Raw genomic sequence first — 26,408 nt, 5'->3', positions numbered from 1 at the left:
ATCTGGTAGGACAACATAATCCGATGGTTTTTATTCATGGTTCACCATGAACCACTTAGTTGGTGGTTCACCCTAGAATCCACCACTTAGTTGGTGGTTCACCATGATACACATTATTTCGAACATAGATGGAGAAAATAAATGATTAATTTTAGGATTTTTTTTCTTCAATTGGTTAAAAAAACAGAAAGAAAACATATATGTTTTTTATTTTTTTATTTTTTTCATTTTGATGTATAAAAAAATTGATTTGTGCCTTGATTGATTTTAATGTATAAAAAAACAGAAAAAGGTGGAAGCTTATTCTCTCATTTTACACCGTGTTTTTTTTTAGGAGAGAAAAGGGGGAGAAGGAAAAATGTGAGAGAACTGATGTTTGGTTAAACCATGAAAGAGGGTCTGCGTGAATTTAGTTGAGTTGGCCAGGACATTATAAATTATATGCAGGGGTCGGGGTTCAAATCCCGGACACCCCATTTCTCCAGATTTATTAAAATGTGTGAGCTATAACTGCCAGGTTGCATGACAAAAAAACCCATGAAAGAGGAAAAAGAGATTAAAAAAAGTATGGCCCCACAACCTTTTTAAGTCTCTTCAAAAGGTGAGAAGAAAAAGAGAATAAAACTTATTTTTGAAGGGGAGAACAACTCTCCACTTTACTATCAATGAGTTTCTTACAAAGAGATAGAATGGTTCAAGATATTATCCTTCAATCCAAGGTAATTGGAACCGGACCGAACATTGAACCGATGTAGGTATTGATCAAGGTTTTAAGGTTCAACCAGATTTAATTAAAAAGTATTTTTTTATTAGTTTAATATATTATCCTAATAAAAAAATATAATTTTATTATAATATTGTAACATCTAAAATATTTTTTTAAATAAACACCTAAAATATATCCTTCCACCTGTGTCATCTAGAGCACTTCAATCATATTATTAAAATTAAGATTAAAAAAAGAATACAGACTTGGGGACCAAGACAATCAATACACAAGGGAATAACAGTGTCATACAACTGCCTCATTAAAAACCTTACCTAAAATCAAGTGAAGGAAAAAACAGCGAAACACTAAGCCTACAAAAAAAACGGCATTAACAAAAACGATAATTAGGACGCCCCAACTTATTTTTGTATGCGGGTATATATCTAGTTCTTCCTAAATTGTAGGAAATGAAGATTTTAAATTAGCAAAGCCTTCTGTTTCCAAATTCCTCGTACGTTCAGCTTCTATCACATCGATCTCTGTTGATGCAAGTGCAGAAAGTAACTCTTTACTTTGCTGTGCCCATTCAATGCATTCAACCTTCAATATTTCACCTTCTGAACAACACATTTGTTTACTACGGACTTCAAATCATCTCTTTGTTTCACAAGATCATCAATTTGTAATGAGAGTTCATGTATCCGAGCAATGGCAGTTGAAGATTCACTGTCAATATGGGTTTGTGTACTCTTTGCATCCCAAAGCTTGTTCATGAGATCATTTTTCGAATCAAGAAGTTGGTTGTGCTTCCTGAATACTTGTTGAGAAGTGGCATGTCTGATAATGTTGTCATTGAAGAAATTCTGCACTTTCTCAACAAACTCCTTCACATTCGAAGGTAAGAGTCGTTGATGCTGATTCAGTGCATGGAAAAGAAAAATCAATTTTAATTTGGACTCTTGGTTAGATACAAGATGGTCAAGGTCTGATGATGAGTCCATCAAAGTCTTCAATTCTTGAAGTAATGTTCTAATGGAGAAACTTTGCACTCCAGTAAGAAGCGTCTCAAGGGCATGAAATGGGTCTTCCTCGATCAATTTTGCTACAAGAGATCATTTATTTAATTATATTCAGCTTACTCTCATGAAAGCATTATCATTTACTTTAAGAAACCTTAAAATTTGAAGGTAAAAAATATACAGCAACTAGCAGTCTTCACCTGAATCATAAAACTCATGAGTAGTTAGTTTCCTGACAGTCTTCAATATCAACATCTTTGGTGGAAGCAGGCTTTGTACCGACAATTGAAAAGGAGGGTAGGCATATTTTGCCGCCAACTACCTAAAAATTTATAAACAAATTAAACGATATTATTATCTCCAATATACGTAGGCAGCATTGGCTTTCAGTGCAATGGGGGTAATTTTGATAGGTTTGGCATTTCTTATCAATAAAGTTTTTGGAGTGTTGCAGAAGATCGTTGGTTTGATCAGGTTTCAACATAGTTGAGATGTTATCAAACCATAATGATGCCTTTACATTTTCAATTTTGCTTAAAACCAAAATTTAAATAAAATATATTAGGCTTCGATACGTATTGCCTGACCCTTTTACATACTATAAGTTGGTGATGAACTTACTAAATGAGTTGATGATGTTATTGTTTTTTCACGAGTTAATGTAGTTCCTTCTTCAACACTTATCTCGATACCCTGCTTAAAATTAAAAGGATGTTTGAGATTGTAGTATAACTCAATTCCTGCATTGAAAAAGTGTAAATTAAAAGAATACAAGAAAAATTAGGGAGATGCTTTTTGTTTAGGAGAAACTAATTGTATAGGTGGATCATTCTTTGCTGTTTCTAAAATGGTTGACAAAGTTGATGCGACTTTTGTTTCTGACGTTGAACCCTCCAACTGATTGCATAACAAGAAAATGTAAATTAGTTGCAACATATTTTTAATGTTTCTTTTTTAGCTTTATATTCACAATGAGGTGGTACTATATTACATTATTTTCTGGAGAAGGTTTGACGGTAGCATCAGTTTCTCCAAGTGGACGTTGTTGCTCCATTTGTTGTTCATCCATCAACTCCTGTAATAAGAACATATGAATTAGTCTTTTACTAGACTAATAACGAATATGTATATATTTGGAGAGGAATACGCAAATTACTTTCGAATTTGTTGGTAATATTGTTGCTACTGATGGCATGTCTTGTTGAGGAACATTTTCAACAAATTCATGCTCTGTCTCTAGTGTTTGTTCCATTTCTTTCTGCATAAAAAATAGAATGTTTGTTTCAATTACATTGCATTGGTGATTGTATTCATATGTGGTTATCTTGAATCATTTGAATACCTGTGAAGAAACCAACTTGTGTTCTGATGCTGCTTGAACTTCAGTAATATTTGAACTTGGATGTTCCTTACAAGTATCGTGGCCTTCGGACTTATCATGTAACTCGTTGAATGAGTTCATCAAATCCATGTAGAATTCGTAATCTATATCAAAGCAAATCAAATGTCCACTTTTAACTCTAAATCGTCATTTTCAAGTTCAAGTTTGTGCTCGCGATTTTCGGATATCAAACCATTAATTGATTTGAATCGTCAATCTTTGAACTCTCGATTTTTATTCGTGGGAAGGGAAAAAATGAGTAAAAACCCTTAAGACTTTGGATTCGGGGGTTGGTTACGCGAAGGGAAGGTGCTAGCACCCTAAGCGTCTATGGTATTCCATAGGAACCTCTTACCTAGATTATCTTGTGCTAAATTCATTTGATTACTTGAAAAATTATTACCTAAAAATATAAATGAAAGAATGAAGGGAGAAGAAGTATGTTTTTGGTTATTTTTATTTGATTTGGAAGGACAAGTCCTCTGCCTACGTACCCTTTTGGGAAAGGGATCAAAACCGACGTAGTTCCACTCAAAAATTTCTTTGGTGGGTTAGGTTGATTTTAAGATTTTTGAAAATGGGTTTTAAGAAGAGAAAGAGGCCTCAAGGCATGAGATAAAAGAAATGAGTGAGGTTGATTGATTTTAAATTTTGAAAATGATTGAAGTTGAATTAAAATTGATTGAGAGTTGGATTAAGAAAATAAAGGAAAAATGTTATTAGGAAAATGATTTTGAAGTTTTGCATATTTGATTTTTTTTTAGAAAAATGATTTTTTCTAAACTAACGTAACGTCGTAAAAACGAGCGGAAAACGGTAAATAAATTGTGGTAGTGTCGGTGCAAGTGTCGGTGCTTGTGTTACCTACATTATTACATCAATTCCTAAATACAACCCTAAGGCCTTTATGCCAAAATAAAATGCAAGAAATAAAATTACATCAATTCCCTATTTATACACACTACGTCAATGACAAAATAAAATGATAAGAAAATTAAATGTGAATGCTATGATTCAAGACAAAAATTAAATTGTTAGTAAGCATAACAAATATTATGATGCATGAGATATAAGAAATAATAAGCAAGGAATTAAGACAAGCAACAATTAAAATCATCATATAAGAAATAAACAAAAAATTTTAAAAGTAAACAAATAGGATGAATATTTAAAATTAGAGAAAATTAAAATGATGAGAACAATATTTTGGAATTTTTCTAAATACAAAAATGTCAAAAAAAAGTGTAAAAACAGTATTTAAAAATAAAGAACAATTAAAAAAAAGAAATTGGCTCAGCAGGATACAATCTGGACCGTTGGATGAATCCAGAGGTCCAGATCTAAATCCCAAGATCTCATCACAGCCACTGGATCCAAGATCCAAGGGTTAAACAAAACTGAACACAGAAAAGAACATGCGCGTGATCTGAGCAGAATCATCACTGACCGTCAGATACGAGATCTAAACAGTCTAGATCCGAAGATGTACAAGTATTACCGTGGATTACACACACAGGACCGTTAGATTAAAAGAGGAGGAAAGATCTAAGGGTTTAGAAAGAAAGGAAGGAAGCGCCAGATGAACCGGTCCGGTTCAAATGAATTAGACCGGTTCGCATGTGCTTATAAAAAGAAATTTGAACCGGTTTTCCTTCATTTCTTCCTTTCTCCCTCTCTCTAAACAAACTTAGTGAGAGAAGGTCTGCAAGTGCAGCCTTCTTCTCCGACGAGCTACTTGAAAGCCGGCACGGCGGCTGCCAGCCCATCAGGGCGGCGCCACCACGCCGGAAAATCCAAACACCTCTGTTTTAAAAAAAAATTCAGATCTAGATATCCTTTTTTGTGTAGAGTCCGAATCTAAACCTAGTTTTCAAAAAGAAACAACAAACAAGAGTAGATCTAGCTTTTAAGATTCGAAAATTTTTGTACATGAAAGAGAAAAGAGGAAAGGGAAGATAGTTACCCTAGTTGAAATGGAGAAATATGTTGTAGAAAGAGAAAGAAAGCTTCGTTTTCTTCTAGATCCGGAATACTTCACTTCATTTTCCTTCTCTTCTTCTTTGCTTGACTCGAAATTGTTGGTGTTGGTGATGAAGAATCACGTTTTGATTATGTAGATGAAAACCGGTTCGGTTTTGGTGTTTTTGTGATGAGTTGAGTTGATTCTGTTAGTTTATGGTGATTATGTGATGATTTGAGTCGGTTTGATGAGTTTGTGGTGATTATATTGATTTTTTGGAAAGGGTCAAGGTTCATGTGTTCTTGAGATTGTTCATAATTTTTGTGATTTTTTTTATGTTTGATCTGTATTTGGTATGAGAGAGAAAGGATTAGGGTTTGTATTGATTGGACTAATTTGACTCTGACGCAGCTACAGTGAATTTTCGGACCCTCTTCCCAATGATTGGACAGTGTATTTATAGTGACAAAATAGGGTTGGCTCTGGTACATATCAAAGACCAAAATACCCCTGTTGGAGACTTGGGGATAAAGACTTACCAAATAAAAATAATAAGAAAAAAAAGAAAGGAAAAGAGGAAAGAAGAAAGAAAGTTCACGTGAGTGACTTTCCTTTCTTTGTTTTAAAAAAAAATTAAAAAAAAATAATAATAAACAAAAAAAATAAAAATAAAAAATGACAAATAAAATAAAAATAAAATATTAATTAATAATAAAAAAAAAGTCCCTTCGAAATCTGACATGAGGTACTTCAAAGTATCCTCCCTGCCGAAATTTTGTCTGAAATGATTAAAAAAAGACGCGACTTTTAAAATACAATTAGACCTTTCAAAATGACTTGACTGTTATGACTAAAACTTTTAAATATAAAATGCGTCTAAAAGTGATATAAAAAAAATACAGATGAAGTGATTTTAACTGTTGTAAAAAGCGAGCAGAGACTTAAATGCAAGATGACAGTTTTTTTTTAAAATAATTAAAGACGACACAAAAACGAGTTTTAAATGGTAAAAGAAACAGATAAAAGATTTTAAACGGGCCAAATTTGGGGTATGACAAAGTTCAAAGATGTAAAATACTTTTTATCTACCTGCGTTAAAATGTATGTTTTACAACTTTTATAAGCATAGCTCAGTATATCTGTTTGCAGGGGTGCGGGTTCGAACCCGCGACATCCCTCTTTTTCATACTTAATTAAAAGGTGTGATATTTTGCCCGCTAGACTACTTGACCCAAAAGAAAACAACTTGCATTAGACAGGTCACTCCACAAGCTCCTATCATGCATACCTCTACTTTAGATTCTTCAATTGTTTATATCCTTTAACCAAATAGTATAATTTATTAGATCTTGAGAGAATTGTGTATACTTTTCTTCTAGACTTTGGTAAGAAAAAGGGGTGAAAATCTAGAGACGAATTTTAAAAGAAAATCATCCTTAAATCAAGTGCTTGTTATGTTTTTGTTGCTGTAAATATTACGGCATGATAATGTAAAGTTATTTACAGCAACATATAATAGTTTTTAATAACATTGGATAGAGTGTGTACCAAAGAGAAATTCTGAAGCACCCAAGTCATAATCGAGGTCTCCTGTTGATGCTAACGCCAGGGAGAGTTTTTGACAATTCTGTATGGCATGATGTTTTACAGCTTGAAATTGAATTCCTTGGTCATGATGGAGGCTTGGTAGATTTTCAAATATTACAACTATCAGATTTGGAATCTCCACTTTGTGATCATCACCTTCACTTACAAATATTTCCTCTAGCTCAGCTGCTTCTCTTATCAAGAGAACCTCTAGCTCAAGAAGCTCTTTACATATGGAGATTGGAAACACATATTTCAACTTGTTGCACCTTTTTACAACAAGTGTTTTTAACTTTGGGAAGCATGTCTTTGTTGTAGACATAAAATTTGAGGATTTTCTATTCTCCAAATCATATTCAATTATATGCTTCAACTCTTTGCACTCTTCAATTCTCATAGAATACAACTGTGGTAGACACCATACTATAGAAGTGGGGAAAACAATTTTCAATTTTTCACATTGCATGATTTTTAATTCTATCAGGTTTTGGAGGAAAAACGAATTTTTGGGACCCACAAAGAGGCATGTTGTTGTGAGTTTCGTTTGATAATCACACCAAAGATTAAAACAAAGATATGTGGAGTAAAGGAAGTGATAATCAATGTGTAAAGTGTCTCCAAGCAACAACAGCAAAACAGACCTAATCTAGTGTAGAGCAACACCACAAGCATAAATAAAGAACAAAGATAAGCAATGAAAGAAGGAACAAACACACCAAAAGATTGTTGACCCAGTTCGGTCCAATATGACCTAATCTGGGGGAGAGAGCAGCTCTCCAATCCACTATGATGAAAGTGTTACAAAGAGTTACAAGAAAAATAGCTTGCAAGCTTACACAAGAACAAGACCTAATTTCTACCCATTTGTGTTTCCCATTCTCTCAATAATGAACCCTAAAGAGAAGACACAAAAGGAAGCTTTTGATCCTTCCAATGGTGAAATCTCACTACCCAAGGTGTTTACAATGTTTCCCGACCCAAGAGATCCTCACTACAAAGACACTCAACCCTAAAGTTACCTCCTTTGTAATCCAAGTTTCTCTCTCTTCAAGCTCTCCTTCAAAATCTGCACAAGAACACTTATATAACAGTCTTCAGCTGATAAAATCGTGCCACAATTTCCAAATCATGTCACGATTGATACGTACGACCCAAGGTACAACCAACCTTATCATGAAAATTTAACCAGCAAGTTTGAAAATCATGTCAAGATTTAACACAATCGTGCCACGATTTGACACCCTGCAAACCAGCTCACGGCATTACAAAATCGTGTCACGATTTCTCTGTTCTTCCAAACCACAAATTTGAAGCCAAATTTCAACACATGTCGTTGTAGGAAGAACATCCAAATCAATTCTTTCCAAACCTGAGATCATTTGATGTTCATTTATTTCATTTAGACAAACAATACTTTCTACTATGGAGTTATTATTTACCACGGGACTCTTAGAAGCGAGAAAATGATCCACATTCCCACTCAATTCCTACAGTAAACGAATGAGAAATAAACACATGCATAAAATAAGAATAGCAACGGTTTTCAACGTTGATTCAAACTTGAAATTACTCTCTTCTTTGCGTGTCTGAGTTTTCTCACTAAACTTTGAAACAATAAATAAAATTAGATACATATTCAAGGGAGGAATTGTGAAAATCACTCAAGTACTTGAGTACCCTCCCTTATATGCTAGTAGTTCTTTTATTTGTTTTTTATTTTGCTATTGATCTAGTGCTTAACACAAAGTCAAATAAACACATACATGGGGAGGACGAAAATTAATTTTTTATTTAAAATGGTAAAGGTCCTCCTTTAAACCTTTTTTAAGAGGCCGGTATTAGACACACTTTCAAAAATGTTAAATATGTTTTTTGTTCATAAAAAATTCTGTTTTTTTTTTGTCCCCATTAACAAATATCGTATTTTTCAATTCTTACAAAATAACCTGCAAGTAGATTATGTTGAAATAAAATATGTTTAATCATCCGTCAAATATTAATGTTTTTAATATTTTTTGGTGGCATGTTTTGAACATGAGTATTGATATTTGTACAATCATTGACGAAAATAGAAGACAAGAACATCATGTGAGTATGAGAGAGTTGTCCATTATACAAAGTTGCTCCACAAGTTTTTTTTTAACATAAAATAAATTAAATATGAATTTTTTAAACGCCAAAACATAAAATAACAAAAACCTAGAGAAAGTTTTTGTGGATGAACTTCATATAAAAAAATCATTTCAAAAAATACGTTTATATAATAATTCTGTAGGGATTAAAAGTTCGATTTTTTTTTTTTTTATGGAAACGAAAAAGGGAATTTGATAATTTGTAGCATGTAAAATATATTTGCCAAATGTATTTAACAATTTAAAAAAATTACTCTGGTATGGTTTGCCAAAATCAACATGCATTAACAATGGTATTCTTCTTGTACCGTCGACAGATTAAATTCACAATGAACAAAGATACACATGGAAAGAGAGGTACCTTCATGATTTCATATATGGAAATATATATGAAATCACCAATATGTTGGTCGATCTTCAGTTCTTTCAAAGGTGGAAAAGTTGTGTGATATTGTTTGGGGCACAAACCAATTAAACTTTGGAGACTTGAAAGCTTGAGACGTTCTAATGCCGCCGGAAGATGAAGGTGAATCTCATTCTCGTTTTCACGGTCATCAGTGTAGTGTCCAAATATCTATTCCAATTGCACGCAATCACCAACGTAGAGCTCTTTTAATTTTGGGAAGACATTGCACAAGTTATTGCCATTGTTGTCATGATCATCAGTGTCTATTATTATGTACTTTAATTCATCACAATTGATAATCCATAAAGTCTCCAACAACATTCTTGGAGCAATAGATAGGATGAATACGGATTTCATCTTCGAAATATCTCTCAATTTAATCTCTTTAATATTGCACAAGATATGTGATTGTCTTGAAAGACATTGAGCACGTTCCCATATGTTAAGGGAATATGAATTTGATTCCTGCAATTGTATAATCTCTTAGTGTGTGAATATAAATTTAAGTCCAGTGTATGTATTATGAATCAGAGGATACCGAATATCAAGGTCCCATACAATGAAAAGATAGAATGCATAATGATCTTTAGGAGTCATCACAAATATAGAAATGAATAAAAGATATGAAATAGTACATTGGTGTAGCTGATTTATAGTGATTTGGAGTAGTAACTCTAACTAACTTTCTACCCTGGCCCGTATTTTTTTCTTCCCTTTTCCATTCTTTTAAGTACTGAACATACATAAATATGCCGGGCTAACGGGCCAGCCCGGGCCCGTATCTGTATTTTATTTTTTTTTCCTTCCCATTCTTTAAGGATTGAACATAATAACTTAAATATACACAAATAGGCTAATAGTGAACAAAAGATAAATTAAGATTGATCCAAGATAATAACAATTATCCATAGTAACATTAACACAAGTCACCAATTATCTAGAATGAAGATTTTAAATTCAAAATACTAATTATCCAGAATAAGTAATAACATAACAAAAGTTTTAATCCAAAAAGTCACTCCCAAAGTCACTTAATCTTCTTCAAGGTTCACAACATCCACAGTACTATTTGATGCTTGTCCACTTCCGTGAGTTCCATCTTCTTGAACATCATTGTTGTCATCATATAATTCTACAAATTACAAAATTTGATTGTTAAATATAGAGATTAAAAAATCACTTCAGTATTGATAACTAAAAATAAATCAATTACTGTGAGAATAAGTGATAACCATTGAACAAAAATCAATCATGAAAGTCCAAGAATATGAAATACTAACTATCTAATCTAGCATTCAAGATTTAAAGCAACAACAAAATGAGCAGATGCTTCCTTTCATCTAGGCTCAAATGGCTCATCTAGCACTATGCATGTGGATCAAATGAATTATCGGTCCTTGTGTATGACTTAATGAATTCACACATTCCTTGTTCTTTGAAATGTTTTGATTCAGAAACTAAATTGTCTTATAAGTTTTGATTCACAAATATCAGTTTCTGCAATAGGTTCAGTTACTTTTCATTCATGAGTTTAACATCAAACTCATTTCAGTCAGTTCTATTGACAATAATATAAACTATAAAACAATTGTAAAAATGATAGAACTATAAAAACCATACCTTCAAAACCATGTAACCAGCTACGTGCGCACAAGAGAGCCTGAACAGAATCATCTTTCATTGAACTTCTATACCTATTCACAACTCGGGCGCCAATACTAAACGCAGATTCTGATGCCACCGTTGTTATTGGAATACTCAATATATCGCAAGCCATCCTTGCAAGATTTGGACTTCTACGACTTCTTTCCTTCCAAAAAGCTAAGACATCAAATTCTTGAGATAGAGGCATCCGCAACTCATCTAAATAAGTATCAAGTTCTGATTTTCCGGTGTTGTTACTTGATTGGCTTTCATATTCTTCAAATTCCTACAAATCATCCAACATAACCAAGTTACAAAATATTCATACAAACAAAAACAAATAATTAATAAAAGAATAAAATATCTTTGGCTCTAGTATTTCTACTAACAAAAACACAATCATCATTCAAAAACTTTTGATATTCTCTAAACACCCTTCACTCAACCATATTAAATGGTGCACCATGTGTAATCATGATTCTAGCTAAAATTTCTCGATTAGTCATAGGGTCAAACTTTTTCTTTCTCAATTTTCCTTCAGCATCAATCATCATTTCACCTACATCATGATTTTTGATAGTCTTGCTACAACTAAGTACATGACGCTTTAAATGACTAGTTCCGCTTCCTGACTCACAAGTCAATAATTTGTGACACGCCTTGCATCTACATTTCTCTACTCCATCTACAATACCAACTTTCACAAGATATAGCCACACGTCAGATGTTAGGGCTTTACCCTTGCTCTTGACCTTGCCCGTAGCCTTGTCCTTAGCCTTAGCCTTGCCCTTACGCTTCTTATCCTTTGGATCAGAAGACACTTCTTGTGTATTTTGATCAATTGGTGGTGGTACTGGTGGAATTTCCCTAGCTTGGCTCTCAATTTCCCCATCAACGCACATATTTTGATGACTTCCACTACCATCGGTATCACTATCCCTCATATTTGAAGCACAAACAGATTGTAATTCCTACATAATTATATGCCAAATTATAAATTCATTAAAGATTACATAAATAGTAAATTCATTTAGAAGTTCTAGCTAGGGAAATTCATTGAGAATAGAACAGACTATGTGCGCAAAACAAAATAGAACAATTCATTTAGAACAGACTACCATCACATCAGTACCGGCCCAAATTCATTAAAACATAGTTCCTCAGTCAATACACCAACACTTTAGAGGGTAATGTATATATGCATCACCAATATAACCAACTACTCTCTTCAGGTTTCCAATCATGCACTCTATAGTCTAGTCATTTATGTTCATGGAACCATCCACTCAATAAACTTATTATCAAATCAAGTAGAATGGAAACACCATTTAAATTTGCTTCTGCTAAGCTAACATACAATCGATTAAACTCTGCCTCCTCATCATTTTCAGCAGAGGCCCAAATTCATTAAAAAATTCCAAATTTCACATTTTAACAGATAAACGAAGAAGAATAGAACAATTCATTAAAAAATCCCAAATTTAACCTATTCAAAGTTCAAACCCTAATTTCACACTTTAACAGATAAACGAAGAAGAAGAAACGAACCTCCAAAACGATGAAGAAGAAGAAGAAATAGAGGTGTTGAGCCTGAATTAGAAACACAGTTGTTGAGCCTGAATTAGAAACCAAGAAAACGATGAGGAATGAAGAAAGGAGGAAACGAAGAAAACGAAGAAAGGATGAAGACGAACCTGTGTGATTTCAGCTGCCAGAATCAGAATCGCGTGAGCTTGATGATCGGAATCGCAGAATCGGAATCGCGTGAGCTTGCTTGATTTGATGATACGAATCGCGCGGAATGTGAATCGCGTGGCGTGGAGAAGAAAAGAGTGTGATCGTGTGTGAGCGAGAGTGAGGCTGATGTCACATACGTGAGTTAGGGTTATTTCAATTTGGGCCGGATCCCTAATATTGGGTTGTCCAATCCAGGCCCAGCAGACACCACACCAAAAATGACCCACTCTTAATTTTTTGCGGGCTGCCCGTGGCCCGAACGGGCTCCGGGCTTTTTCGGTCCGGGCTAAAAAGCCCGGGAAAAATTCGGGCTCCAATTATTAGGCCCAAGCCCTACGTTTTATGCGGGCTTTCGGGTCGGTCCATTTTGACAGCTCTAGCACCAAAGCTATTAAACTTTGTTATACTATTAATTGGTACATTATTATACTATTAGTGATTTGCTATTATATTAATTAATAGTAATCTTCAAGTTTAGGATGTCTAATAAAATAAATTTAAAAATAGTTTTTTTTGTATTACCAAAATGTACCAATAGTCTTATTTTAGTAAAAGACTTGTGCATTCATAAGGTTCACGTAACATAGTAGTAAAAGACTTGTGCAGTAATTTGGCAGTTCATTTTCAGTTAATTTGGCTTTTTTCTTCTTGGGTGATGTGGAACGAACGTAATAATCGTTTGTTTAATAATGTTGTAACTGAGATTCCTAGATTGCTTGATAGAATTAAGTTGTTATCGTTAGTGTGGCTGAAAGCTAAAAATACTACTAGAAAAAGCAAAATCAGGGAGGGAAATTAGTGACGGAACAAATAAAATCTCTCACACCTTTGTTGGTCGCAAAATTTAATGACAGAATTAGAGAGGGATTTCATGTTTTCCCTCACTAAATTTCCGTCACTAATTTTTGTTTTTTAGTAGTGAAAAGCCACTTTTGTTTTTGGCACTCAGATGTGGTGGTCAAGTCCTCTGGCTTGTCTGGGCATTTGCTAACCACTGGTGGTTTTGTTTTCTCTTGTCACTGTTACTTTGTATATTGATAGTGGTCTCTTAGGCACACCTTGTGCTGGGAGATTGCTATTGTTTTGGTAATATAATTTTATTTTGGCTTGTTAAAAAAAAAAAAAATTGTGAATGTTTGAATATATTAAATAAAAATTATCAACATTAATATAATGTTCTTATGAAACATTGTTTCTCTTATATGATTTTTTTTTGAAAGATTTTGTTTCTCTTATATGTTAAAATCCATTAAATATTAAATATCAAAATGTCAACATTAATGTAGAGTTTCGATTAAATATTATTTTTATTTTATTTGCAAATTAATGAGATTAGGAGATTAGAAGAGATAATAAACTGTTTTCCTATATTTGTGGAAAAGAATAAACAATTTTTCTATATTTCATAAAACATTAATTTTTCTTATTTTTAATAATGAATTGACCATAAAGCGCACACAATTAGGAGATTAGGAAAATGATAACCAATGACCACGGGACATTGGTTAAGGCCTTTAAATGGTAACTTATCATGAAAATATGTGTAATCAAATGCATCGAAAATCAAAATCTTTGACTTTTTTATAAATTATTTCTTCTTTTGGAATCCTTAAAAAGTGTCCGGGGCACTCGTTAACAAGACCCTATTATATATTATAGTAAAATCATAGAAGTACAAAAATAATTTCACATAAGAAGAAAAGGAGGAAGAAGAGGGTTACCATTAAGTTGTCATGCGGTTGATCCTCAGAAACCAATGGGATTTCAGTACTTGTGGTACTCCTCATTTTGTGCCCATATTTTTCACCACAACAGTATATATAAGTCCATGAAAACATATTGCATTTGATTGGCTCTGATTGCTCTTGTGGCTCTGAAGCATATCCAAAAATGGAAGATGGCCCCTTAATGGACAAAGTCATCACTACAAGAAAAGTGCCCTATCCCTACGGCCATTTTCTAAAGCGGGGTAGTTTTTACCAACGGACATATGAAAAACCGTCATTAAAACCATTTTATTTATTTTATTATTTCTATTATATTATTATATAATTATTATTGTTATATTTCTCATAAATAGAGTGGAATTTTTTTTCACAAACACATACGATTCACACGCTCTCGCTTTTTCTCTATCAAACTCAAAATTCACACTTCATCTATCTCAAATCTCACAAACTCCATTGCTCTCAAACCTCATCAATCTCACCTCAACAATCTTCTCAAACAAGCTCTGAATCGATTACCTACTGTATCGATTTTCAAATCGAATTTGTTCTTCATATTTTGTTCAAATCGATTTACAGATCTTCAAATCGATTTTGCTCTTAATTGTTCTCAAGCTCAAAAACTACATCAATCATCAAATCTCACAAACTGTATCGATCTCAATCGTCGCCTTCATCGACCGCCGATCTTCGAACTCGCTCTGGATCATTTTCAATCGTTGTGAGTAATTTTCGTTCTCTTTGTTTTAATTTTTGATATGAATGTGGTAATTAGGTATAGTGTTGTTATTCTTGAAATTAGTGTACGTAGATGTGTTTTTGAATTAGATTTTGGGAAAATTTTGAAATCAGTTCATGTGTATGTGTTTTTGAACGTGTATGTGTTTTTGAACTAGATTTTGGAATCAGTTTATGTGGATGTGTTTTTGAACTGGATTTTGGGAAAAATTTTGAAATCAGTTTATTTGTATTTGTTTTTGAACTTGATTTTGGTAGAATTTTAAAATCAGTTTATGTGCATGTGTTTTTGAACTGGATTTTGGTAGAATTGTGTTAACACTAGGATAATTGAGAATTGTGATAACATTAGGATAACTGAGATATGCTTTTTTTGCATAATTGTGTTAACATTAGAATGTGAATGTGTTTTTGAACAGGATTTTCGCAGAATTGTGTTAACATTAATTCAAACATGTATAAAGGAATCAGTATTGGGTCTTCACATACATATAGGGATACTACATGGTTCCACTCATCTAGTTCCTTCTTTAGTTTGGATTGTATATGGTCGTAGACTTTAATTCAAACATGTATAGAGGAATCAGTACTGTGTCTTCAAATATCCAATGGTCGGTTATCAAACAATTGTCTATGTATCATTTGATCGTTTGTAAGTGATATAGTCTACAATTGCGGTCTCATAAGGTTGCAAAAAAACGTTACCGCAACAGTAATATCACTACTGTATCACTTGATGCGGTATGCAATTTGAAATCATGTTTATGTGTTTTCGAAATATGAATGCAGTAGGGAAATATGTGTTGTAGGCAATAGAAATAGATTGCTGTCCTCCAGCTCCATGAATATCAAAAGTTAAAGTAGGTTGCTAATGTTGTCATATAACTTTGTACATTTCTATTGCAGGTTACTAAGAAGATTTGTATAGAAGTCAAGTCTTCGAAAGATTTTTTGGAACATCTCTGGTTGTTGTTCTGTGTCTGTCATAGTCTACGAGGATCACGGCAAACCAGCTTTGTTATACAGAATACAGATTTAGCACTAAACTGTAAGTGGATTGTGACCCTTTTGGATAAATAGATTAAAATACTTGGTATGATTATGTAGTGCAACTGATTTTGCATGAAGTATTACTGTTGAATTTATAAATAGCTAGCTAAGAAACCTCGAGAGATTTTTGGGTTTTATAAGCCTTATTGGCTCATAAATAAGGTGCAGAGCTCACGGCTCGACTCTCTCCTGTTTTATCCAATGGATAAGAGTTGGATATCAAATAAATCTATAACTAAGGAGGAGTACATTAGAGGGGTTTTAAGTTTTCTGAATTTTGCTTTTGCTAACTCATCCGAAAATGAAAAAAAAATTTGTCCCTGCAAAAAATGTGAGGATTTACATTGCATGGGAACCAAGAATCTTCCGAGCTAATTCATGAGATGGTATGTTTCTTTGTATGACTTGTATTAGTATTTTCAACTAGGTTGTTTTGCAAATAGAATGCTTACTGTCCTTATTACAAATTTTAGACAACGAAGGCTATATGAGTGCAACCTTCTCGAGCTGAAATTTATATTGAAACCCAAACTCGAAAAGACGGGAGCATTGTGACTGAAAAGGCAGCTTCAACAATTGTAAGATATATTTATTTAGAGTAAGGAACTGTGTAAAATTTCATGAAAGGTATACTGTCTACTAACTTGCTTAAGTATAGTTTCCTTGTAATTAATAACTTGAACCTTACTTGGATTATAAGAAGAAAATTCACTGTAATTTTGGCCAAATGAATTTCCTCACTGTAAATTCTGCAAGAAAGAAAGAGGTGGTATGATATTCTTCAAGAAAGATGTTGTGCATGGAGTTGATTTGGAGTCTGCCATTAACAATGCTATTTTTCCTGGTCTACAGGTAAATTTGGAATATCCTCTAATTAGTTCTCTTTTAACTATTCTGATTGAGAAAGTGCATGAATCCTATGTACCAATTGAGTCAGATTCATTTACCTTCTTTACCATCCTAGTTTGTGATTTTAATAGAGTGAAGAATTTTTTTAGGGGGGTTCTCGTAACCACACAATTGGAGGACTAGCAGTTTGCTTGAAGTATGCTCAGTCTCCAAATTTTAAAAATTACCAAAACCAGGTATTGTAATGTCCCTTTTCATCATTGGTTAGAGTTTGACATAAAGCACATAGTAATGTCCCAACCCTATCATTGTGCATGTGTTTACTAACTGTAGAGCTCTTGCTAACTACTTGGTTGAGCATGGATATAAACTGGTTTCTGGTGGTAGTGATAATCACCTGGTTCTTGTTGATCTGAGGCCATCAATAAGCTTGTTGCTCTTTTCTTTGTCAATATAATGATAGTTCTGTCTTGGCTTCCCCTCCCCAATCTTTTACTAGTCAATTATTAATAGATATCTCTCTCAAATGTAAGTCTGATATTATGCTATTGTGTAGTATATTCCCTTCAGATTATTAGTTTAGTTCCACATTCAAGTTATAAAATTTAAAAGCAAGCATTTGTTTTGATTTATGTGCAGGAAGTGTTTGGGCCGGTTTGGGATACTATCGGAGAGCTCGTTTTCTTTTATAGGTGTGCTCTCACTACTACATTGTTTTTCTTCTTACTATACCTTACTGGTCTCTCTTATAAATTTTAATAGACTGTGGACTGCTTGAACTTCTAATGGATAATATGAGTCTTCCTCCATCACATTATATTTTTTGCCTTCTTAGTAACAGTAAGAACAGTTACAAAAGGCTATTTATTCCACATCCTGTGTTCCTCTTGCTATATCTTTGCGTTGTTCATTTCAGGTTAATCGAAACACTGGGGCCATTTTCCACGGGTTTCCCAATATCGACCACACTCAAGATTGTGTGAGAAAGGATATCATAGGATGGCTTCAGTGGCTTCGCCATAATGTGGGCTTTCAGGATTTTCGTTTTGATTATGCAAAGGGTAAGATGTGCTACACCTTTTGAATATTGATTGTTTTCCTTTTGGCTTCTTACTTTATATATTCAGGAGCTATAATTTTATACCTCTCAATTCTGTCATTTGTAGCTATTCACCTAAATATGTTAAAGAGTATATTGAAGGAGCAAAGCCACTGTTATCTGTCGGGGAGTATTTGGATGTTTGCAACTACAACGGTTCTACTTTGGACTATAACCAAGGTATGCTTAAAATTCTCATTCATGAATAAATGAATACTTTTTGGTTACTAAGTATGTGAATACATTACCCTTTCAATACTTCTTTTGCATTGTACACTTAGCTCACTTTTTGGTTACTAAGAATTCTGTCAAGATAGAATTTTGGCGTCTGCGTGATGCTCAAGGGAAGCCACCTGGTGTGATTGGATGGTGGCCTTCAAGATCACATTGGAATTTTGAAGAATTGATTGGTTTTGTTTAGAGAAGAATAAATTAATTTCTTAGTTTAGTTACAATGTACGGTTCTCAGCTTCTTATCAATGTAGAGAGACAAATAATTATTTTCTGCTATTCATAATTCTTCATTATTGAATTAACTTAACATGATTTTACCGACTTCAGTTTTATATTCTACAATTTATGAAGTATTTATTTTTTAGAATTTATGGTGTAAACTAATTTTATAGGTAATTTTATGAATTATTTAATTTTTAGAATTTTTGGTGGAATGAATTTTTTTTTTATTTTTAAAAATCAATACTTTTAGTGACAGTCAAACTGTAGGTAAAGGTCTTTTATATTTTCATTGGATTTCATAGAAATACCTACGGTTTATCCGTAGGTAAAGGTCTAAAACATATAGTGACGACCACCTAGCAATGACATACGGACAAAATTCCGTTGCCATTCGTTGAGTAAACTGCACGGCCAAAGTGGCTGTGGGTAAATGTTTTTGCGACCTTTAGCTACAGAGCAATAGCCTATAGTGACGGTTTTTGTCTGTCACTACAGGTCAAATTTCTTGTAGTGCATGCTACGATTACATTTTGGGAAAATGTCGATTAAATTCGGTAAGCCACCAAGCTCCAATTGTTTGAGGGAACCAAGTTCAACATTTTTGCCAAATATGTATTTCAGCTTATCACAACTTGCTATTGTGGTGGATTCTAGTGATGGAAAATCATGAGCAGATTTGAATGGAAGTATTAATTCTATTCTTGGACAATTGATAATAGTAAGAACTTCCAGTTTCTGAAACATTGTGCTTTCAATTATTTGAAATGGGGAGATCAACATCGGGCATCCTTCCAATGACACACTCTTTAGATTGAATAGGTTTAGGTTGCACTTAAATAAGCTTTTCAAATGTTTACAATCTTCAATGGAAAGATTCTCTAAACTGTTCAAAGAGTCAAAGGACAAAGGACCATTGAACAATTCTTCCAAATTTTCTAGGTTCCTAAGTTCTAGGCCAACCAACTTGGAGAAGACTTTTGTTACTTGAGATTCAAAATGCTTACTGTCAATGAGGCAACGTAATTGTGAATTGGATCCCAATGAAAGCTCGACTAGATCATTCATACCATGCTCCATAGGAACAATCTCAGGTATGATATTTCTCCATCCCCCCTCCATTCTTCTTAGTCCAAGAAACTCTGCTTCTTGCAAACAGTACTTGTGTGATGTTTCGGATAGGAAAATATCATCTTTTCTGAATGACACCCACTTTGATGATAATTCATTCACTCGTCTCGGAAGTTCATCAATATAAAACCTTTGCAATTTAGGGAAAGTTATTTCTCGGCAAAACTCATTAAAACTACCTGAGAAATACAACTCTTCAAGTGACGAGCATCCATCAATCACTTCAAAAGGATTAATCCTTGCAATTTTACAATCTTCCAAGTTCAATAATTTCAGTTTCTCTAGTTTTGTGATTTCATGAGACAATTCGTCAATTTTACAATCATCCCAATCAAGAGTCTCAAGCCTTTGCAGGTTTCCCAAAATAGAGATGCCACCCAAATCAACATGCGTAAAGAGAAGAGATCAAATTTTCTTCAACAACTGAATTCAAACAGGTAATGATATAGCTAGTTTAAAATAATAATGATCATGGATTAAATGAAAAATTCGAAGGCCCGTAATATTTTCAGAAAATGAGTTCAGGACATCGATTTTTACATCTTGATAATCTTCATCCTTACGCGCAGTGACAATTAGAATCTAAAGCTTGGAACCATCAAGCTTAAAGGAAAACAAATCCTTAAGCTTGCCTTCACATAACAAATATTTAATATTTGCCTCCCTTTCAACCTTTGCCTTTTGATTTTTATAATACAAATTCACTGTTTGAATCTCTTTGTTCGCTATCCATTGGGCTGCATCACGAACTAAGTCATGCATTTTGACATTGCTTAGATAGTACTCCAACAATAAACAAGAATCTAGGAGTTTATTTTTGGATATAATAATTTGAATTCGAGCATCTTTGCAGTTGCCGTAATCTTCCCCAAAAAGGCCTCTTCCAATGCCAAGTCTCGTTAGCTTTTCAATAGAAATTACTTCATCTTCTCGAAATACATAACACATGAGGAATAGTCTCTTGGCGTTAACATTCTTCATATTATCATAGCTAACTTGCAAGCATTTAAAAATTTTAAGGAGTTCATCATCAGCACCGTGCATGGACATATGTTTCTGCAAGGACTTCAAGGCCACATCCCACTCTTCCCGACGTTGTTTGCCCTTCAAACTACTGGCTATAGCAGCAATTGCAACTGGTAACCTTTTGCATTCATTTGAAATTTTACGGCCCTTTTCGAGCAAATCTTTAGTTGAAACTTTTCTTAGATCAGCATGCCTTTGGAACATCATCCACGCGTCTTCTACAGATAAGAGATCCAGTTGGATTGTTTTACTGCATCCTAATCTGTTGCACACCAACTTATTGCGAGTGGTTATAAGAATTCGACAACCTTTGTGATTGTCACGATATGGAATCCCTATTTCATTAAAATCGATATCTCCCCACACATCATCCAATATTATAAGAATCTTCTCACCATTGGTTAATCTGCTCCATAGTTTTTTCGGCCGATCTGATTCAAATGAATAGTCGATCCCAAAGGCTCGGCAATATCATCTTGAATCTTTTTAATATCAGGAGAAAATGACACTGCTGTGTCAATGATTTGAGTAAATTTCTTGGACTGCTTAAGTTTCTTACCCACTTCCTTGACCATTGTAGTTTTTCCTGTGCCCCCCATCCCTTGCAACCCAGTCATATAGTTGTTGTCATCATTCAATGCATCCAAAAGCTCTTTGTATTTGAATTCCCTGCTTTTAAAAGGAATATAGTGTTGGGATGAATAACGTTCAATATCTGGAAGATGGGCAGGAAGTCCAATCAAAAGTTCCTTTCCAGTTTCAATCAATATTTTTATTTGTCAATTCCTTTCCCCTTTTAAATCGCCATATGATGTGGGGACAAAATCCAAAAAGACATCTTTGTTTTGTTTTGGTGTCTTCTTGAATGAGCTTATCAGCTTCTTCTTCCCAATAAAGGGCATTAGCTTGAACATCTTCTCCTCTACTGGTTGCCACATCAACACGTTGCTTGATAGTTGTCCTTTCTATTTCCAATCTAGCTCTTTCTTCTTCAAAATCCTTAGCGATGCAAGTGAAGCAACATATATAACTTGACTCTGCGATTCCCCCATTTATCAATTTCTCCACATAAGTCTTCACCAAATTAGTCAGAAAACTCGCCATCTTAATAAATTTCAAAAGACCAAAGTTAGATATATAAATGTGTGTGTGTGTGTGTGTGTGTGTGTGTGAAAACAATAGAAAAGTGGAGTGAAGACCGAAAATGGAAATCATATACCAATAGAAAATCTGAGAATATAACAGAAGAGAAATACCATGAGATTGTATTCTACCTATATGATTAAACTGTTGTTAGAACATACTTTTTGAACAATCTTTTCCTTTCAAGGCAGCAGGAAGCAGCTAGAATCTAGAGAATTAGGAGTAATATTCACTGTGTCATACCCTAAATTTTAACCAATTAATATTTTTTGGCATTTTAAATTAGCCAATTTGTTTTTATTCGTATTTTAGTCGGATAAACGTTTTTATTCATATTTTTAGCGCGTCAAAATATTTTTATTCGTTTTTAAGTAGTTAATATTCTTATTCGTATTTTGGTTGGTTAAAACTTTTTTCATTCGCTTAAATATTCTTATAGTCGTTATTTGTAATTTTTAGTTGGTTAAAACTTTTTAGTCACATTTTAAGTAGTGTAATTCTTTTATTCGTATTTTGAGTAGTTAAAAGTTTTGTTCGCAATTTTGTACGGTTAAAACCACTTTGTTTGTATTTTTAGGCGCTTAGAGAGAGATGCTCTGCAAATGAGAATATGCACCTATATTTATTGTTCGCATATTTATTGTTTTTATCATATATCCTATATGAGTTTTTCTAACCTGTGCAAGATTGCACAGGATAAGGGGTGATTAATGCATCATTTTAGTGGATTTTTTCAAATCTCATTAATGACTCTTTATTTTGAAAATTGATTTTTTTCTTCTTCTTTCCTCAATTAACTATAACACAATTAATTAGCCTAACTTTTCTCATAAACCGTCTCTCTCTCCAATTTTTTCTGAAAGGCTATCTCTTTCCAATTTATTCTACTCAATTTTTGAGCTGCTTTTTATGCCACTCGACATGTTTCTATGCCATAACCAGTATCATAGGATATGTCATTGATTATTTTTTTTTTTGTCAGGGTGAGGTAGAGAGAAGACTCAGTTCTTATGTAGATTAAGTAGATAAGGGATGACTCCATTTATTTATCATTTGTTTATTATCATTCATTGTATATTCAATTACCATTATCAATCTCTCTCAGAGATTTCTCTGCAATTTATAATAGGACTAATTTGATGAAGCTTTGTGCTGGTTTTGTTGAAAAGCATTACATAATTTCTTCCATATGTCGTGAAGAAAAGAAAAAAAAAAAACAACTATACCCTCTTACATTCATGGCTAATTGCACACGTAGAGATGGCAAACAAAGCAAGCATGGTCATCACTGCACTTGTATTCATGAGAAAAGCAGAAGAAAAAAAAGAAAAAAAAAAAACAGGAGAGAGAGAGAAACAGTTTATGAGAAAAGTTAGGCTAATTAATTGGGGTCAAGATCCTCTCCATTTATAAATTTTTCCATTTGTTGCAATTTGGGGAGAGATAGACACAAAAAATAAGTGGTGGGTCCCACCATCATTAATTATTTTTTACTTTTTATGTGTATTTATCTCTCTAAATGGAACAAATGGAGAAATTTATAAATGGAGAGAATATTGACCCAATTAATTGTGTTATTATAGTTAATTGAGGAGAGAAGAAAAAAATCAATTTTTAAAATGGAGATTCATTAATGAGATTTGAAAAAACCCACTAAAGTGGTGCATTAATCATCCTTTATCCTGTGCAATCTTGCACAGGTTAGAAAAACCCATTCTATATTTGCATTTTTATTTTGAATCATCTCATGCATATTTAATTTTTGTCGTTTTTATTTTATTGCTATAATTTTTAGTGTAATTTAATTTGTGCATTTTATTAGGAATTGATGTAATTTAATTTGTGCATTTTATTTTTCTTGTCGTTTATTTTCTTTTGAGACTTTAGCATGTATCTAGGTCACATGTAAATTTCCATAAATGAGAATATGCACCGACACCATCACATTTTATTTTTACCGCATTATGTCATAACCGCGATCGAGGACCGAAATGAATTAGCGACACTTAGGTGAATAATTGGGCTTCAAATATTTTTTTCTTAAAATCAAACCACTATTAATTTTAGGTTCACTTACTTGAGAGTTTACTTGGGATCCAACGTCCTTTGTAAATTTCTCGTTTTATTACGTTACGTCGTTACATTATATTTAGTTTCGTTAGCTTGCGATTAACTTAGAAAAATCTTTTTTTTTACAAAAAAATCAAATATGCAAAACTTCAAAAATATTTTCTTAATAAACCTTGGTTGGTAACCCAAGTGTTTTCCTTTTATTTTCTTAATCAAATGCTTAATTGAATTAATATTCACATTAGACTTTATTTTCTTGTAATTAAAATTTGACCAACCTCACCTTATTCTTTTTTCCATGCTTTGAGGCCTCTTATCTCTTCTTAGAACCATTTTCAAAAATTTAAAATCAATTCAACCCACTAAAAAGAAATTTTTTAGGTGAACGACATTGATTTTGATCCCTTTCATTTAAAGGTATGTAGGCAAAGGATTTTTATCATTCCAAATCAAATAAAACCAAAAACATGTTTCTTCTCCCCATTCTTTCACTTAGATTTTTTAGGTACTTAAAACCATTTTCAAAAATTTAAAATCAATTCAACCCACAAAAAAGAAATTTTTTAGGTGAACTACATTGGTTTTGATCCCTTTCATTTAAGGGTATGTAGGCAAAGGATTTTTATCATTCCAAATCAAATAAAACCAAAAAGGTTTAAATATGCCTTTAGTCCTTGCACTTTCATCAGATTTTGGCATTGGTCCCTACATTTTTTTTTTTTAGAATTGGTCCATGCACTTTGTAAAAATATTGGTATTGGTCCCTCTATTAACTTTCTGTTAAAAAAAAACACAAAACTATTGGTATTGGTCCCTGCACTTTGTTAAACTATTGGTATTGGTCCCTGCACTTTGTAAAAATATTGATATTGGTGCTTCGTGGTGTGAAATGATTGGGCCACGTGGCACTCCATTGGTTTTGTGTTTTTTTTTTTTAACAGAAAGTTAACAGAGGGACCAATACCAATATTTTTACAAAGTGCAGGGACCAATGCCAAACAAAAAAAAGTGCAGGGACCAATGCCAAAATCTGATGAAAGTGCAGGGATCAATGACAAATTTAAACCAACCAAAAACATACTTCTTCTCCCCCATTCTTTCACTTATATTTTTTAGGCAATAATTTTCAAATAAGCAAATCAATTTAGCACAAGATAATTTAGGTAAGAGGTTCCTACGGAATACCGTAGACGCTTAGAATGCTAGCACCTTTCCTTCGCGTAACCAACACCCGAATCTAAAGTTTTAAGGGTTTTTACTCATTTTTTCCCTTCCCACGAATAAAAATTGAGTTCAAAAATTGACGATTCAAATCAATTAATGGTTTGATATCCGTAAATCAAGGAGCACACACTGCAATTCATATTCTGCAGTAAACAAAATTTGCAGAGGCAATAACATTTACAAACAACAATAATATCACGAGCTAATAATCATGGATTATATATTTAGCCTTCTATAATATCTGCAGAGGCAATATTCATGTTTTTAGTCCTCTATAATATCACGAGCTTTCAAGCTTATATATATCCAATATTTCACTACTCTAAATTATAATAAGGCAAGTACTAAATATAATTTATCTAAGGTGATATTGATTTCGGTTTGTATGAGCAATCACTGAAAAAAGACAAGCATATAATTGTTTGTTACCTTATTTCCAGCAGTTTCTCCAATATGCAGTAGCTAGCATCATCAAGATCATAATGAGGTAGCCTTCACTGAAACTCTTCTGTAGAAATATACTTTGGAGACTTAATTTTGGTTCAGCAACCAGACAATCTTTCCAACAATTTTAGAAAACCTACTTTATCTTTGATAGTGTGCAGTAATCAAGCAAAGTGTATATGAAAGAATGATCAAGCAAAATGAGATTGTTATTTACTTTGAGATTGTTTTCGGCACATTCAGCGCATGTTTAAGTCTCATGAACAAGAATATTTAAAGGTAAAGGTATAAAAAAAGAATGGACATTACTCAGTAGTATAAAGCAATGTTTCCATTATTTAGAATCTTTACAGCTAGCTACCTAGTCCTCCTATCGTTTTAAGAATCTATAAAGCTTCAATTATTGATTCGTATCACTTTGACATTTCTAATAATCCATTAATTTCCAAGTCTAAAGAAAACCAACCAACGGTCATAATTTGTTTTATAGAACCTTGTTACTAAATTGCGGTGGGGCAAGAAAATATTTGGTTCGTGGCACATCGGGTTATACAGTTACAGAAAGATGAAATAATTGAAAAAACAATGAAATATTGAGGCTTTAGGTGTGTTTGCTCAAATAAAAGTTGTATCGAATCCATGTCGAATTTCGAGCCGAGTTAAATTTTATCAAGTCGAGCCAGCTAGACTCATTTTCATCCTTAATTGTGTGTCAAATGGAAGGAGACAAACTAACTAATATTAAAGAGATAAATTTTGAAATATATTTGAGATTTTAAAAAATTGAAATCATATAATATTTCAATCATTTCACCAAAAAAAAAATAATACTTCAATCACACTTAATTCATTTTACACACTTCTTAAGATAATAATTAA

At 33.1% G+C, this 26,408-nt stretch overlaps 4 protein-coding genes, 1 non-coding gene and 1 pseudogene across 5 annotated transcripts in view; 1 reads left to right on the top strand and 5 right to left on the bottom strand.

Annotated features, from left to right (window-relative positions):
• LOC11438694 (uncharacterized) overlaps positions 1-26,408 on the bottom strand; it is a 101,746-nt gene that overhangs the window by 24,588 nt on the left and 50,750 nt on the right. The gene's annotated exons all lie outside the window — the stretch shown is intronic.
• Positions 986-2,049, bottom strand: LOC120579351 (uncharacterized). The gene is made up of 2 exons (XM_039831342.1): positions 1,929-2,049; positions 986-1,811 (listed from the first exon to the last, which is right to left on the bottom strand). The coding sequence occupies exons 1-2, from the start codon at positions 1,981-1,983 to the stop codon at positions 1,312-1,314; spliced, it is 555 nt and encodes a 184-aa protein (XP_039687276.1). The 5' UTR covers positions 1,984-2,049; the 3' UTR covers positions 986-1,311.
• On the bottom strand, positions 2,694-3,297 carry LOC120579352 (uncharacterized). The gene is made up of 3 exons (XM_039831343.1): positions 3,071-3,297; positions 2,885-2,986; positions 2,694-2,803 (listed from the first exon to the last, which is right to left on the bottom strand). Exons 1-3 carry the CDS (start codon positions 3,197-3,199, stop codon positions 2,711-2,713), a joined length of 324 nt encoding a protein of 107 aa, XP_039687277.1. The 5' UTR covers positions 3,200-3,297; the 3' UTR covers positions 2,694-2,710.
• On the bottom strand, positions 10,049-14,571 carry LOC112420496 (zinc finger BED domain-containing protein DAYSLEEPER). The gene is made up of 3 exons (XM_024780224.2): positions 14,297-14,571; positions 10,815-11,124; positions 10,049-10,326 (listed from the first exon to the last, which is right to left on the bottom strand). The coding sequence occupies exons 1-3, from the start codon at positions 14,495-14,497 to the stop codon at positions 10,226-10,228; spliced, it is 612 nt and encodes a 203-aa protein (XP_024635992.1). The 5' UTR covers positions 14,498-14,571; the 3' UTR covers positions 10,049-10,225.
• LOC11440559 (uncharacterized) lies at positions 17,590-18,177 on the top strand. The gene is made up of 3 exons (XR_005645153.1): positions 17,590-17,631; positions 17,856-18,000; positions 18,106-18,177. It is a non-coding gene; the product is annotated as an uncharacterized protein (transcript).
• Positions 18,766-25,916, bottom strand: LOC120579350 (probable disease resistance protein At1g61300; annotated as a pseudogene).

Source organism: Medicago truncatula, chromosome 3 (assembly GCF_003473485.1).
Source record: "Medicago truncatula cultivar Jemalong A17 chromosome 3, MtrunA17r5.0-ANR, whole genome shotgun sequence".
Classification (NCBI taxonomy): domain Eukaryota; kingdom Viridiplantae; phylum Streptophyta; class Magnoliopsida; order Fabales; family Fabaceae; genus Medicago; species Medicago truncatula.
Note: the sequence above shows the minus strand (reverse complement) of the source record. Positions and strands in the feature narration are given on the sequence as shown.

Excerpts from the sequence above, each read along its gene's own strand:
- LOC120579351 (XM_039831342.1), bottom strand. The coding sequence starts at position 1,983 with ATGTTGATATTGAAGACTGTCAGGAAACTAACTACTCATGAGTTTTAT. Across the intron at positions 1,812-1,928 it reads TCATGAGTTTTATGATTCAG|CAAAATTGATCGAGGAAGAC; the intron begins GTGAAGACTGCT and ends GATCTCTTGTAG.
- LOC120579352 (XM_039831343.1), bottom strand. The coding sequence starts at position 3,199 with ATGGATTTGATGAACTCATTCAACGAGTTACATGATAAGTCCGAAGGC. Across the intron at positions 2,987-3,070 it reads ACAAGTTGGTTTCTTCACAG|AAAGAAATGGAACAAACACT; the intron begins GTATTCAAATGA and ends TTTTTTATGCAG. Across the intron at positions 2,804-2,884 it reads TATTACCAACAAATTCGAAA|GAGTTGATGGATGAACAACA; the intron begins GTAATTTGCGTA and ends TTCTTATTACAG.
- LOC112420496 (XM_024780224.2), bottom strand. The coding sequence starts at position 14,497 with ATGACTTTGTCCATTAAGGGGCCATCTTCCATTTTTGGATATGCTTCA. Across the intron at positions 11,125-14,296 it reads AACCGCATGACAACTTAATG|GAATTTGAAGAATATGAAAG; the intron begins GTAACCCTCTTC and ends GATGATTTGTAG. Across the intron at positions 10,327-10,814 it reads CTGGTTACATGGTTTTGAAG|AATTATATGATGACAACAAT; the intron begins GTATGGTTTTTA and ends TGTAATTTGTAG.